General features: G+C 40.4%; 1 protein-coding gene across 1 annotated transcript; it reads right to left on the minus strand.

Moving 5' to 3' along the window:
- Nucleotides 1–7,684: 7,684 nt before the first annotated feature.
- Nucleotides 7,685–12,859, minus strand: LOC149187641 (uncharacterized). Its single transcript, XM_089411416.1, has 4 exons — nucleotides 12,714–12,859; nucleotides 9,722–9,750; nucleotides 9,349–9,617; nucleotides 7,685–8,851 (listed from the first exon to the last, which is right to left on the minus strand). The coding sequence occupies exons 3-4, from the start codon at nucleotides 9,545–9,547 to the stop codon at nucleotides 8,265–8,267; spliced, it is 786 nt and encodes a 261-aa protein (XP_089267542.1). The 5' UTR covers nucleotides 9,548–9,617; nucleotides 9,722–9,750; nucleotides 12,714–12,859; the 3' UTR covers nucleotides 7,685–8,264.
- Nucleotides 12,860–13,307: the final 448 nt, after the last annotated feature.

Here is a 13,307-nt window from a genome sequence, read left to right on the forward strand (position 1 = left end):
AAATCCAATGCAGGAAAACAGGTGCAGCAGCTTTGAGGGTTTTCTATTATTAAGCAGAAGTTCTGAATACAAATGTTGGTTGCCCTCCCGGCAAACCAGTGACAGAGAAATACAATGGCGGAGAACCTGAGTGAGTTTTACCTCACTTCGCCCGGCAAAATCTGGCTGATCCAGCAGCAAAACTGACTTACAACTGTGTTGCCCCTTCGCAGTAACTGGGTGGGCCTGCATGGAGCTCTCTGAGGCTCTGTGTCAACACTTCTGCCCACTGCGTCAGCTTTCCCGGCTGTTCCGACAGTTTCCGGCAGCTCCCTAGCTTTCTGCGTGGAAGGTAGCTCTTCCTCTGCGTTGGCCCTCCTGGCTCTGTGTCAAGGCTGCATGGGCCCAGACTGGCCCAACGTCAGCTCTCCCGGCTACTGCGCTACCTCCACAAGTTTCTCTCCGCCTCTCTGTCTGTATTCCCGAACTATCATTGCCCCTCAACTGCAAGATCTCCCCAATCAATTTTCTCCTGAGAACTTCTCCCCTCAGATCATCGATTTCTTCAATCTCTGTGTGTGTGTCCTCCAACTGACCCCAAGCCTTCATTTATACTTTTCCTGTTGAGAAATCAATAGTCGTGATCTAATCTCTAATCAACAACTAAGATTAAATTAGACTTGATCCTCGTCTCTTAGAAGCTTCTCACCCATATTTTCATTAATACCCATTAATATTTTAATTTTCCTAAGTTTAGACTTAAAAACCCCATTAAAAATATTAATTATTTTAATAAAATACAATCCGAGTGGAATTTCACCAAACGATTTCTGGGTTTTGGAGATCTCATGTGTTCTAGCCCCTCCACAAAATTTCGGAGCTAGAGCACATCCAATGCTACCCAAAAATCAACAGTAGTGACCAATTTCACCACACCGGAAGCACTTGATCTTCGAGACGTCCTTCTTCCGCCTCCATTGCTCGTGTTGTCCCTTAGATGCGAGGGCTACATTCTCTTCCTCCTCCTTGAGCTTCATCCCACCGTTGTTGTTGCTGTCAAGTTTGCACTTGACCAAGTCTCTCCTCATCTCTTCATGTTAAAGAGCGACCCACATTCCTTCCCAATCCAGCAATCTCTCTCTGCCCATGATACTCTGGACAAACACTTGCCATTCTTCTAAGACTGAATTCAGGGCTATCCTCACCATCTCCATAGCCTGAGGTGTTGACCCTACAGCTGCCAACGAGTCTCGGATTTCCTGAAGCTTCATCAGGAACATATCAATGCGCTCTCCCTTCTACATCTGCGTGGATCTCATCTTCTGCTCCAAGTACATCTTTCGCTACTCGGAAGATCCTTCATATAACGTAGCCAACACTTCCCACATTTGTCGGGCAGTGTCCTTGCCGGAAATGTGACACACGACGTGATCTCTCACTCCATCGAGGATCAGTGGCTTGGCCTTTGCCATCTCAGCCTTGTACTTCTTGAGCAGATCTAGATCCACGGGTATAGCCACCGCACTGTCGACATAGGTTTTGAGATTGTGCTCATCCAGAAGGCATGAGATCCTTGCCTTGCAGATCACATAGTTGGATGCACCATCCAACTGATCCTGATCTCGTAGCCCACTAGCTACCATCTTTGCCAACGAAAATGTCGAACTGCCTCCTCTCTCCTTTGCGCAACACTGGGTTGGCTTACGCACTCCCTAATGGAGTTAGTAGATCATCTCCTCTTCGCTGCTGCTCAGCAATAAAAAAATCAAATTCCCTGGCTAGGAATTCTCTGAGGAAGAAATTCCCTCAAGTGTATCTCCTTTTCTCCCACTGACGCTATTCTGCCAGCAACTGCTGCAAAATATTCGCGTCCCAACTGAAGATCTGCTCTGCAAGGAAGAATACGTTGCTCCCTTCTGCCTCTGGAAAGCTTTGATCTGGAGATCGAATTTCTTTGTTGAATCACTCAGAGAAATCGATTTCTCCTCAAAATTTTGACCTTCTGGCCCAAGGACTGCGTTGTCTGCTGGGGTTTTGAATTGCTGCCTCTGCAGTATTTTCGAATTCCTCTTCCTTTCTTCTTTTGAGCTCGTCTGCTCACGATCTGTGCTTTGATACCATGTGAAAAATCGGTTACCTGATTCCAACTGCAGCAACTAATGTTAATTCTTCTAATTGTCAATTCGATTAACCAATTTACTTGTTGTGTGCTACGAAAAATATCAAATTAAATACACTGCAGCCTACACAAATAAAAAACTACGAAAACTAAATACAGCACAGGAGAGAAATAAACATCACACACATCTACACCATTATTTTTGGACAAATGTCCCTGGAAAAACCTAGTGTGGGAAAACCAGTGCAGCAGTTGAGGGTTTGTATTATTAAGCAGTAGTAAATCTGAGTACAATTCGTTGGATGCCCAACTAGCTATCTGATACAAAGAGAAACTGGGCAAAAATAATAGTGAGATGATCTCACCCTGTCACCGGAAGAACCGACACTGACCTACACTGGAGATGAGCCTCTGCATTGCCTCTGCGCAGTTCTGCATCACTCCCACACAGTGATTGCATCACTACAGTTGGGACTACACTGCACCTCCTTCTGATCCTCTGTGGGCTGGAAACTTAGCTCTCAGGCCTCTTGATCTCACACCCCGATTTCCGACTCTAGAACTCGACTTCCTCAACAAAATTTCGATCTCCCTCTGAAGCTCTGAGTTGCCATAGCATAGCACTGCGTGGCCCTGCGTCAGCCTCTCTGGACGTCTCTCTGCCCTCTCTACCTTGTACTCTCCGGCCCAGGAAAACTTCCCTCTGGATACTATCCTTGCCCCTCTCTGCAAGAAATCATTTTGAATCTCTCTCTGACAACTGTTGCGCTGCTCTCTTCATAAATTTGATTTATGATCTCTTACTCTATGTGTTTTCCAAATGCCCATCGATGTCCTTCTTATAATCCTCTAGTTGAGTAATCAACGGCCCATATTAGATTCTAATCAATGGCTCAGATCATTTGGACTCTATCTCTGTCTTCTTCTAGAAGATTCGCCCACATTTAGATTAATACCCTTTAATTATTATAATTTCCTAAGTTTAGACTTAGGCACCCATTAAAATAATTAATTATTTTAATAAAATTGTCTCCCGATGGAATTTCCCAAAATGATTTATGGGTATTGTGGAATACATGTGCCCTAGCCTCCCTGCAAATTTTGAGGTATAGAGCACATCCGATGCTACCAGAAATCAACATTTTGTTGAAGATTTTTCTTGGAATATGTCTAATGTGTGGAATTATTGCAACTAGCTCAATCTTTTGTGCCCTAATTTATTGAATATCATTGTGAAAGATGGTTTTGGTTGTAAATTGCACATGTTACTTATTGAATTACAATAGATGAATGTTCCTAGTGGATGGGATTTTGTTCCTTTTCCATGAAAAGCCATAGATATTGAGTAGATAATTGTTGAAGAGTGGTTGCTAGGGCATCATTCTTTGACCTCCTTGAAGACAAGTTTGGTGAATCTTTAATCATCATACAATCCATAGCCCAAGAATTAGGCATTGGTCCGAGCAAAAATGGTGGTCAACATCCTTTTCTTCTCTTTTCCCTTCTCCAAAATTTTTGGCCCCTTCTCCTAGACGACCTAGCTAGGGCACCCTACGAAATTCTTTAGAGGGAGTATTTTTCAAATCCATTTGGACAAGAATCTGTGTTGGTATCTCCCTAGAAAATCTCTAAGTTTGATGGAATTCTCACAGTTAGTTTGCAAGAAAACTTGTGCCCTAGTTGTGCCTTTGTTAACTTATCTTGAACCTCTTGGATAAGGTAGTCTCTTAAGGGTCATATGAACAAGGTATTCGAAGAAATAAATCATTCAAGACCCTTTCCCTATCCTACCTTGACCTTGTGAGCACATTGGAGGAGTTCCTCCCACGATTATTCATAAACCCTAATTCTTGCATAGGATCTTTCTAGGTCTCTCTAGTGAAGTGAAAACCCTTTTTCAAGTCGCAGATCACCTTGCAAAGCTGCTTGAGAGGTTTTATGTCACCTTGGAAAGCTTGACCTTAGGTATACTCATCATCATTGAATATCTCTAACCCCAGGTCTAGATTTTCCTCCTAGGTCTTTCTTGTAGATCCTTTAGCTTCTTTGAAGCATTGAGCCATAATTGAGACTCTCTTTGAATGAGCCTTGGGAATCACTTCATACCTTGTTATTGATCCTATCACTGCAAGTGATTTCCCTCATACCGGGACTCCTCCCATCGGTGAAAGTTCGTAAAGAGAAGGGGACATTGACTGAGGTGGCAGTGGGTCTTTGTCCCATTGTTGTCATTTTCTCTAGTAGTTGTCCCATAGGTTCTCCTCCTAAGACCCTTGCTAGATTGTGTGGCAATAGGTATTAGGGACTTGTATCTTTTGATTAGCTTTTTGTGATGGGAAGCTTCTATATGAATTTTACCCCCTGTTGATGGCTTCCCTAAAAGAAGGGGAAGGCTTCCTCAACTTCCCATCCTACCTTGGATCATTCGTAAGTCAAGAATTAGAGTTTCCACAACATCTACTATTTTAAGTATGGTAGTCACAACTAATAAAAAGGTCAGAAGTTCCTCAACATAAATGGCTAGAGGATTTGTGCAACACATGGATAAGGTATAGTTCATCTTTGTGCCCTCAACCATCTATAAGAAAAAATCCCTTTTTTTCCATAAAAGTCATTGACTGAGAAATGTATAATAGGTGGCCAAATCCAAAGACAATAAAAAGTTCATTGCAAAGAAAATAGATCCCTCGTTTGAAGACCTTGATCTAATACTAATTATTATAATATAATCTAAGGTCACAACCTAGCCGAATCCCAAAATTAATATCTAAGACCCCTTATTTATGGGTCAAGGGATCCCCTCTATGAACCAATTTCATTGCTTAGTCTATGGAGGTGTAAATACCTTAACCCCATCCAAATTCAAACCTTTAACCCCTCAGGAGGATGCACATGTTCCATCGAAAGGTGTTATATGCCTTCCTCCTCGAATTGAACAAAGATAGTGACTTCATCTTTAGGAATTGCCCTTGTTTTAACAATTCATGTGGCATGTGCCTTAACATATAGACCCCTAACTTCAATCTAAAGGAGAAAATGCCCTTAGTGGTCTTGATTTGGGTAAGACTCGCAATTATGACTGATGCACTAATGCACCATAACCCATTTGCAAATGACACTCTTCTTAGGCAGAGCATATGTGATAATTGCAAAAATATTTAAAAGGGTTTTGGATACCTTCCTTGAAGCTTTGGGAGTGGAACTAAATAAAAGGAAATGAAAAATCTTTAAATGGAGCATGCTTCCCCTAAATTTTAAGGAAATAGTCCAGTTCATAGTGTTTTCATCTACACTTAATTGAAAATCCTTTCACTCTTTCAGGCTAACATTCAACTTCAAGCTCTGGCAATGTAAACAAGACTTCAACCCTTCAAAAGATAAGGATAATTTCTTCATGTGGGCTTCAATGGCTTAATCATGGAAGACTTACTCTAGTAAAGTATGTCTTGAAAACTCTCTCCCATTACCTATTCACCACACTCACTCCTCTAGTAGGTGTGTTACATGAGATGGGCCAATTGAGGGAGGAATTTCCCCTGGAAGGGATCAAAATTAGATGGGGAGAGAGTTTTCTCTAACCAATTGGAGAAAGACCCATCCTTACCACAAATTTAGGGGATTAGGGATTAAGTGCATGGTTTCCAAGAATAATTCCGTGAGGAAGGATGCCTTCCACAAAAAATACTCCCAAAGTGAGGATAGGAGGTGTATGGAAGGGTCAATACCTATAGTGAATGGATCACCAATATGGAATCTATTGAGACAATCTTATCAAATCATTAAACCCATTTCATCATGGCCCCCAAGAGGAGGAAGAGAAATAGGCTCCAGGGTTGGCTTCTGAATCATCACTAAAATCCCTTGCAAATATATCTCAATGGGATGAAACTAGTATCCATGGATGGAAAGATTAGAAGTTAAGCCATCATTTGCATCTATCTATGGACTTAAGCTATGAGTTTGGACTTGGGCTTTGAGCTTGACAAGCTATTAGAAGCTTAGAAAGGACAAAACCTTCTCAAATTAAGTAGATTCGTGGATATGGGAGATCATAATGGGATATATTTAATAAACAAAGTATATGTTATGCTTCTCCGTGACTACTGCACTTTCTCCTATTTGGAGAAATTCTAGGAAACCATTTGGGCCAAAGATTGCATTCCCAAAGTAACATATTTACGTGGTTCATGGCCAATGGCAAGCTCTTTTGTCATAGAGAACCTCAAAAAGTGAGGAATATAGGAGTCATTTTTATGTGTCCCTACAAATAGAAAAGAGAACCCAATGGACACATTTTGTTGGAATGCTTTACGATCAAAGAAATATGAAGAGTTTACTAGAGGAAATGGGAATATATGAAATGAACTATCAGAGAGACTAAAAAGCACTTTTTTTTCTTGGCATAGAATGCATATGAATCCCTGAAATGGAACACTGCTCATCCCTAGATTATGAAATTCATTGCCTAGATTCATATTCTAGAAAATATGGTTAGCAAGAAATGGGTGTATTTTCAAAGGAAACACAGCCCAATCTAGGATGAATTGCAAAAAAGACTCAAACATTTCTAACAGAAAATCTATAGAATTTTTAGAAACTTTAAAAGGATCCAAATCACTAGGGAGGCCTTGTCAATAGAAAACTAGAGTAGATGAAGAAGATCGACCCTTTAAATGGTTGAATGACCCTTGACTTATAAAGCCCATCCATCAATTCTGCAAAAACTGCCTAGCAATTAGAACTCCTAGGAGCTAACATTCATAGAAAGACAGCAGGAGTACATGGCCTTCCATGGGGCTTCGAAAATGACTCAGGCAATGTTGGAACGGGAAATGTAATATGTAATATTGAACTTTACAGGTTGAATAGTCTATGATTCTCAGGGGGCTTGGAAAGACAACCAATAATCATGTTGAGCCAGCAACGACACTACAGGGCCCCACTCTACTATGAAAGCAAGGACAAGTGGTATGAGGTGTGTAATTCAGACTGATTATATATGATCCTATATATATAATTAGGACTGACTATATGTGATCCTATTTCTTTGTTGGGCAGTGCGGATTGGGGAAGTATGGGAAGTTGAAAAAGAGTTCAAGGAGTGAAAAGACGAATTGCATGAATCGAAGGAGGATCTCCCTGGTAAAGTAGAATCTGTCAAGAAAATGATTATCCAACTGAGATGGAATATTGGAAAGTAGCTACTCAGTAGGAGAGCATACCAGCAGAAGCATTCTGGGAAGTTCAATGTCATGAAGGCCAAGCTTCACAAGCTTTGATGGGTTGCTCCCTGCCACGCATTGGTTAAGCACCTGTCATTTATGGAGAAGTTGATGCAGGATTTGAGACACAACTTGTGTACATGATGACAGTCCAAGAGAGCCAAGGGCCTCAGGGTAATTAGTCCTCCAGTGAGCATGTCAGTTTGTCTAGTGATGATGAATCTAACCATTGATTCCTTCACTTGCCAAGGTGTTTTAGTCCCTATGAACCACACACTGCAACATTTTGTATCAGATTATGCGACAGTTAGTTTTGTTGTTTCAGTAGATTATAGAAAGGTTTAACGGAGCAAGAGAACAAATAAAACTATGCTCTGGGGCAAACAGTCAGATTATATAATATTGGATAAGAGACTCTTCCTATTAAAGCTGATATAGTGGAATAAGAGGACTCTCCCACTCATCTGGAATCATCTGGTCTTATGGGTATTGCCACGACTGTTGAATCATTTCTCTGTGAAATAAATTTTTTGTTTTTGTCAAACAAAAACAGAAAAGACACAGCAACATGGTTATAATGAAACTGCCACCCATAACTTAAAAGCACCAATTCACAGGAAAGATTGAGATGAGAATTTCAGTCTGAAAATAATGTCAACAATTTCAAGAACATCACTTGTTATGATCTCTCCAATCTGCAGGTATAGTTCTAAAAGCTGCAATAACTGCAGCAACTTTGCATGTAAGGAATCCAGCAGCCCCAGATAGAAGCTCCTCAGGTTTCAAAAATATTGCAACATTTCCAGGAGCATATCTTGATGCTAGAAATAAAATTGCTATAGCCCATGATAAATTTGTCAATGGTCCCCTGAATCCTGATACTTTATCTTGAAATCTTTCATTTTTTAACTGAAACTGGTTTTTGATTGGCAAGGTTGATACTTTCATGTCCATGTTTTGTCCTTGCTGTTCCACGTTTGATCCCCTGCGAATATGATCATCCTCAAGTGATGACTCATTGTTGGTAGAACCAGGATAACCCTCAGTCCAATGGACAAAGGCTCTGACCAGCTGTCAACAGCCCTTTGCAATACTAGCAGATAGATAAAGCCAAGAACCCCACCTATTACAAACCCATTTGAAATTTCTTGGCTTCCTGCAATTGCAGCAGTGGATGTGCCGCACGCAACAAGCACAGCATCATAAAGCAGCAAGGAAAATTTTAAGTTTTTATATTCCTTTAAACTGTCCTGTTGCATTCTTCTGACAGCTTGAGTAGTTTCCATCGTTGCAAATGCACTAGGATTCAGAGGCCTCAACCATATGTCATTACCAGATAATTCCTTCATCTTAAAGGGCCTCAGCTCAGCCGCTGAGTCACCACCCTCACCAAGAAGAACATCATTAATCCGGAAGCTATAGTACAATCCAAGATTCCGACTGTTTAGATTCTCTACATTATCAACTGGATTACCCATGCTTTGACTTGGAGGTATGACCATTACATTTAGGCCCCCCAATCTCCAAGAACCTGATTTGCAAGAAGATTCAATCAGAGAATAAGTAAAGATGAACATAAATGCATGATTCCACAGGGCAACCTCAGAAACAGAATTCAATGACAAACAATGACGTGGGGGTTCAAATATTACTCCGAAAGCATGGATTTCTTGTTATGCATGTGCTAGTATTCTTCATTTTGTTTCTTCTATTTTATTTTCATTATTTTGGAGTGTAGATTGCTAGGCTGAGGGGGGTTCGGTTGTTGCATTATGTTTGAGCAGAATATATATTGAATAGAGGGGGGCTTATTAAACAAGCCTAAAGGATAGACACTTTCAACCACTAAAGAGAAGCAGATGAATCCATGGTCCCGGGCTTCATAGCATCACCTTGCATGCATTTCCTGTAGGGAACTTTTCATACCCATAAACCAAATAGTCAATGACATTGCAGAGTAATTTCATTCCATTCCAATTTGTTATTGTGCACATAAAATTATAAACAGGCTAACTAGTTACTATGAACCTGACTCAGGACCAATGCAAACTGCCGCAAGCTGTCCTATATCAGGTCCCCGAAATGTCACAATATCCACTGAACCTCTCTGGAAACGGAGGTGATCAAAAGTTCTTTGTACAGTCTTTGCTGTGTCTTCAGATAAAGCTGGAGCAGAAGAAATTGCCGGGATCCTATGTATGATTGAATTTCCATTCTCACCAATCATACAAAGTAGGATACCAGTATTTATCTCTCTAAAACTGGAATCAACATTGTTACTTGTAGTCAGTGCAACCCTGTAAATCGACTCAGATAAATCAGGCAAAGTACTAGCACATAATCCCTCTTCAAGTGAATCTGCCACACTATAATTTGCTAATGCTTCAGTGGATGACAAAACCTGTAATGGCTCTGGAAAGGCTTCAGAAGCTGGAAACACAAAAGTAAACCTTCATCAACCTCTCATGATGCCTTCTTCATGAATGAAAATGCTTACAAAAGAATGATAAATACAAAAATAGGAGCAAGAGATCTATGCATGGGGAAGAAAGACAATTTTCATAAGATCATTTGCCTGGTTATTTTCTTTTTGGAAGAATAAACCACTTGTGATAGTTTTCTTTCTACTAACAACTTGCTGGTTAAACATCAACTGGAGCAAACCTGTCACTGGCTGATTATTGATATAATATCAGTTGATACTGGAGCACCCTTTGTACTGTGATGTATTTCAGTGTTGAAGTGGCATAATTGGTGCATTGCCTTGTCACTAGAGTTAGGAGAGAGCACTTCACATGGTCCCCCTTTTCTTATGTTGTTCTAGTCACCACATGACTATGGCAGGATATCGTTCAAATGTTGTTCAGTTGTATGTGATTCCTAGTTAAATGTTCTTTAACTTATTTGGGGGTTTTTGATACGTAGAGCAGCTTATGATGACTTGGACTATCACCCCTAACAAGACACTCCTAGCTCATTTACATTAGAGTCAGTTTATTTGCAGCCTGCTCATCATCAAACGGCATCTAAAAGTATGTATTCCAGGTCTAAAACCCAGCCAATAATACCCTTTCCAGCATACAATCATAAAGAGCAGAGTTCTTTGATGCAAGGTCAAGGTATATTGGAGGCAGACTGGTGTAGAGTCTGGCTGCATATGACAGCACTTAACAATCGTAATTGAGATCCGATTGTGAAGGTGTTCCTAACTTCCTTGTGACTGGGATGGTCGATATATGCTACAGATCCCATTGGATTTGTGATCCACACAAAGGAAGTCATGAAATCCCTATAGTGCCTGGGCAGCACTCAATCTGGATTATATAATGAGGCATATGCTACAATTCTTTCCTTCCTGGTGATTATGAGGCTGCAGCACATCTAACAGAAGATACAGACAGAGTGATGACATTGTAAGTTCACTTCACTCACGTGAATAGAACAGTGAGACACTTTGCAGATTTGTTTTGATGGCAGAGCTGTCTCATCATGGAACAGCAGTTGTAAGGAAGCTCTCTGATCTGAAATGTACCATCTATATGCCATTTACTGAGAACATGTTTGCTGTAACAGATTATTAAGAGGATTGTCTTGTAACCAAATCAAAGTGGCATAATTCAAGGTTTATGTTCATACTTGCAATATCCGTGTTTGCTAATTTCTCCAAACAGCTTACTGTCTTGAGATGATAACTGCAGCCCAATTCAACTCATAATCTCAGATTTGATATCACGGCAATTGATGTGAGTTTTCAGGGCTTAATATGTTGAATTCCCTGGCCTAAAAATTGATATGTGGTCACTAGCCCTGGAAGATATAGTCAAACTGATATTTATTCAAATTTTCCAACCAAGTTCAAGCTACTATATGGTAGTGAATGTTAGGTTCTTAAACATGCATCAAATTTGAAATTTAATGATCTGTGAAGGTTATTTTTCAGATTTGCAAGTAAAAAAATAAAAACCGAGCAAATTGTAAGTATGTAATGCAAGTGCACATGCTCAATAATGCAATCTGGAAATTGATTTTCAGCATTAAATATGAATGCAAAATACAGAAATTTACAAGTGAAATTCTGAAATAAAATTCCAGAATGCTAAATATTCAAAGTGAGCCTAATATGTGATCCAAAAATGAAGTCTAAGGCTCTAATACAATCTGAAAAAAATATATTTCTGAACCATATCAAGGGCTAGAAATGCACTTGAAGTAATGCAGAAATTTAAAACAGTTTCCAAAGTGTGGAAAATTAAATTGAACCTAGGTTATGATGAAAATTTTAGGTCCTAGAGATTTATGAACTAAATAAAGCGCTGAAATTGCACAAAACTTCAAAAAGAAATCTAAAATGCCATTTCCAGCAAACACAAATCTAAGTTACTGGAAACGCGGACCTAACCTCCCTGAAACGTCGTTCAGCATTTAGGATCCTGAAACTGGTACGAAACGCCGGAAAAATGGCTTGGATACGTATTCGTGGCATTTCAAAATTTCAGAGACGGCAAGTTAGAATTCCAAAACATTTTTATGGCATTTTTGGTAAAAGTCCTCCATTTCCGGTCAATTTGAATACATTTTAGCATTTCCTGAAATGGATCCAGCCAAAAAAAAACGTATCTCGATTTCCCAAAACGGATCTGCCAAAGAGAAATACGTTTCATGATTTCCTGGCTGCCGGGAACGGTTTTTCTATTTTGTTTTCGCTTTGTGTTTTTTTATGAGGCGGCGTAACTTTTAGGTTATTACGGTATTACCTTTATGTTTTACCAATTGTCTTTTTGTCATTTTCGCTGGAGGAGCCGCAAACTATGACTGTGGAGTGAGCCCGCGAGCTGACTGTGGGAGTCATTATTGTAACCTGTTCAGTGGAGACTGGAGTGAGCCAACAGTGGGAGCCCCAGAGCCGTTGCAACTTGTTCATGTGAAAATTTCTGAATCTACACATCAGAAATCCTATTGTAATCACTGGTTTATCATCTTCTCCACCTTGTTACATTGAACAAGTTATTTAATTTATAAACAGTGATGAAAAATACTACTACAGACTACACTGACACGCAGATCATAAACTGAAAATATATGAGACAAACACACAAGTTACACCGTTGTTATGTTTGGACAACACGTCCCCGGAAAAATCCAATGCGGGAAAACCGGTGCAGCAAATAGTGGGTTTGTATTATTAAAACTGAAAATATATGAGACAAACACACAAGTTACACCGTTATGTTTGGACAACACGTCCCCGGAAAAATCCAATGCGGGAAAACCGGTGCAGCAAATAGTGGGTTTGTATTATTAATCAAGCAGAATCTTAGTGCAACAGGGTGCCTCTCACACCCGCTAACCTTTCAAAGAAATATCGGCAACAAGAAATACATACGAGGGTTTACCTCGTTCTCCAAGTCATAACTGATCCACTGAGTGCCCTGACTCCGGCAAACACTGCAAAATCCCAGTGCAATCACTGCTTGGGCCAGCGTTTTGCCTCTAAGTGACTGTGTCACCCCTTCTGTTGGATCGATTTGCTGGAGGAAGACTGTTGTTCAGCGCTTCCGGCTTAGAACCTCGCTTCTCTGGGAATATCTTGAACTTTTGACGAATATCCTGCACTACGACTGCAAGAGACCCTCTTGGCCTGCGTGAGCACTGCGTGAGCCCCTTTCTAGACTGCATAGGCCTCTACGCTACCTCTTTGATGCTACTGCTACCTCTCTACCTGGTAGTCTTTGGCTCGAAACTCCTTTCCGATCCAAATCTCTGCTTCTACCCCTCACTGCAACTCAAATCATTTGTTCGATTTTCTCAGCAAACCTCGCCCCAGAAAAATCGAACTAACTGATCACTTTTGGTGTATCTCCCACTGACCCTCAAGCCTCCTCTTATACTTTTCCTATTGATGAATCAACGGCTGAAATTAAGTCCCTAATCAACGACTAAGATTAAAACAAACTTGATCCTCGCCTCTTAGAAGCTTCTCAGTGCCC

Source organism: Pinus tabuliformis, chromosome 3_1, assembly GCF_031772625.1.
Source record: "Pinus tabuliformis cultivar Carrire ecotype Pingquan chromosome 3_1, CPIR1, whole genome shotgun sequence".
In the NCBI taxonomy this organism is placed as follows: Eukaryota; Viridiplantae; Streptophyta; class Pinopsida; order Pinales; family Pinaceae; genus Pinus; species Pinus tabuliformis.

Coding starts and splice junctions, on each gene's coding strand:
- LOC149187641 (XM_089411416.1), bottom strand. CDS start 9,547: ATGATTGGTGAGAATGGAAATTCAATCATACATAGGATCCCGGCAATT. Junction 8,852..9,348: donor TTGCATTGGTCCTGAGTCAG/GTTCATAGTAAC, acceptor CTTGCAAATCAG/GTTCTTGGAGATTGGGGGGC.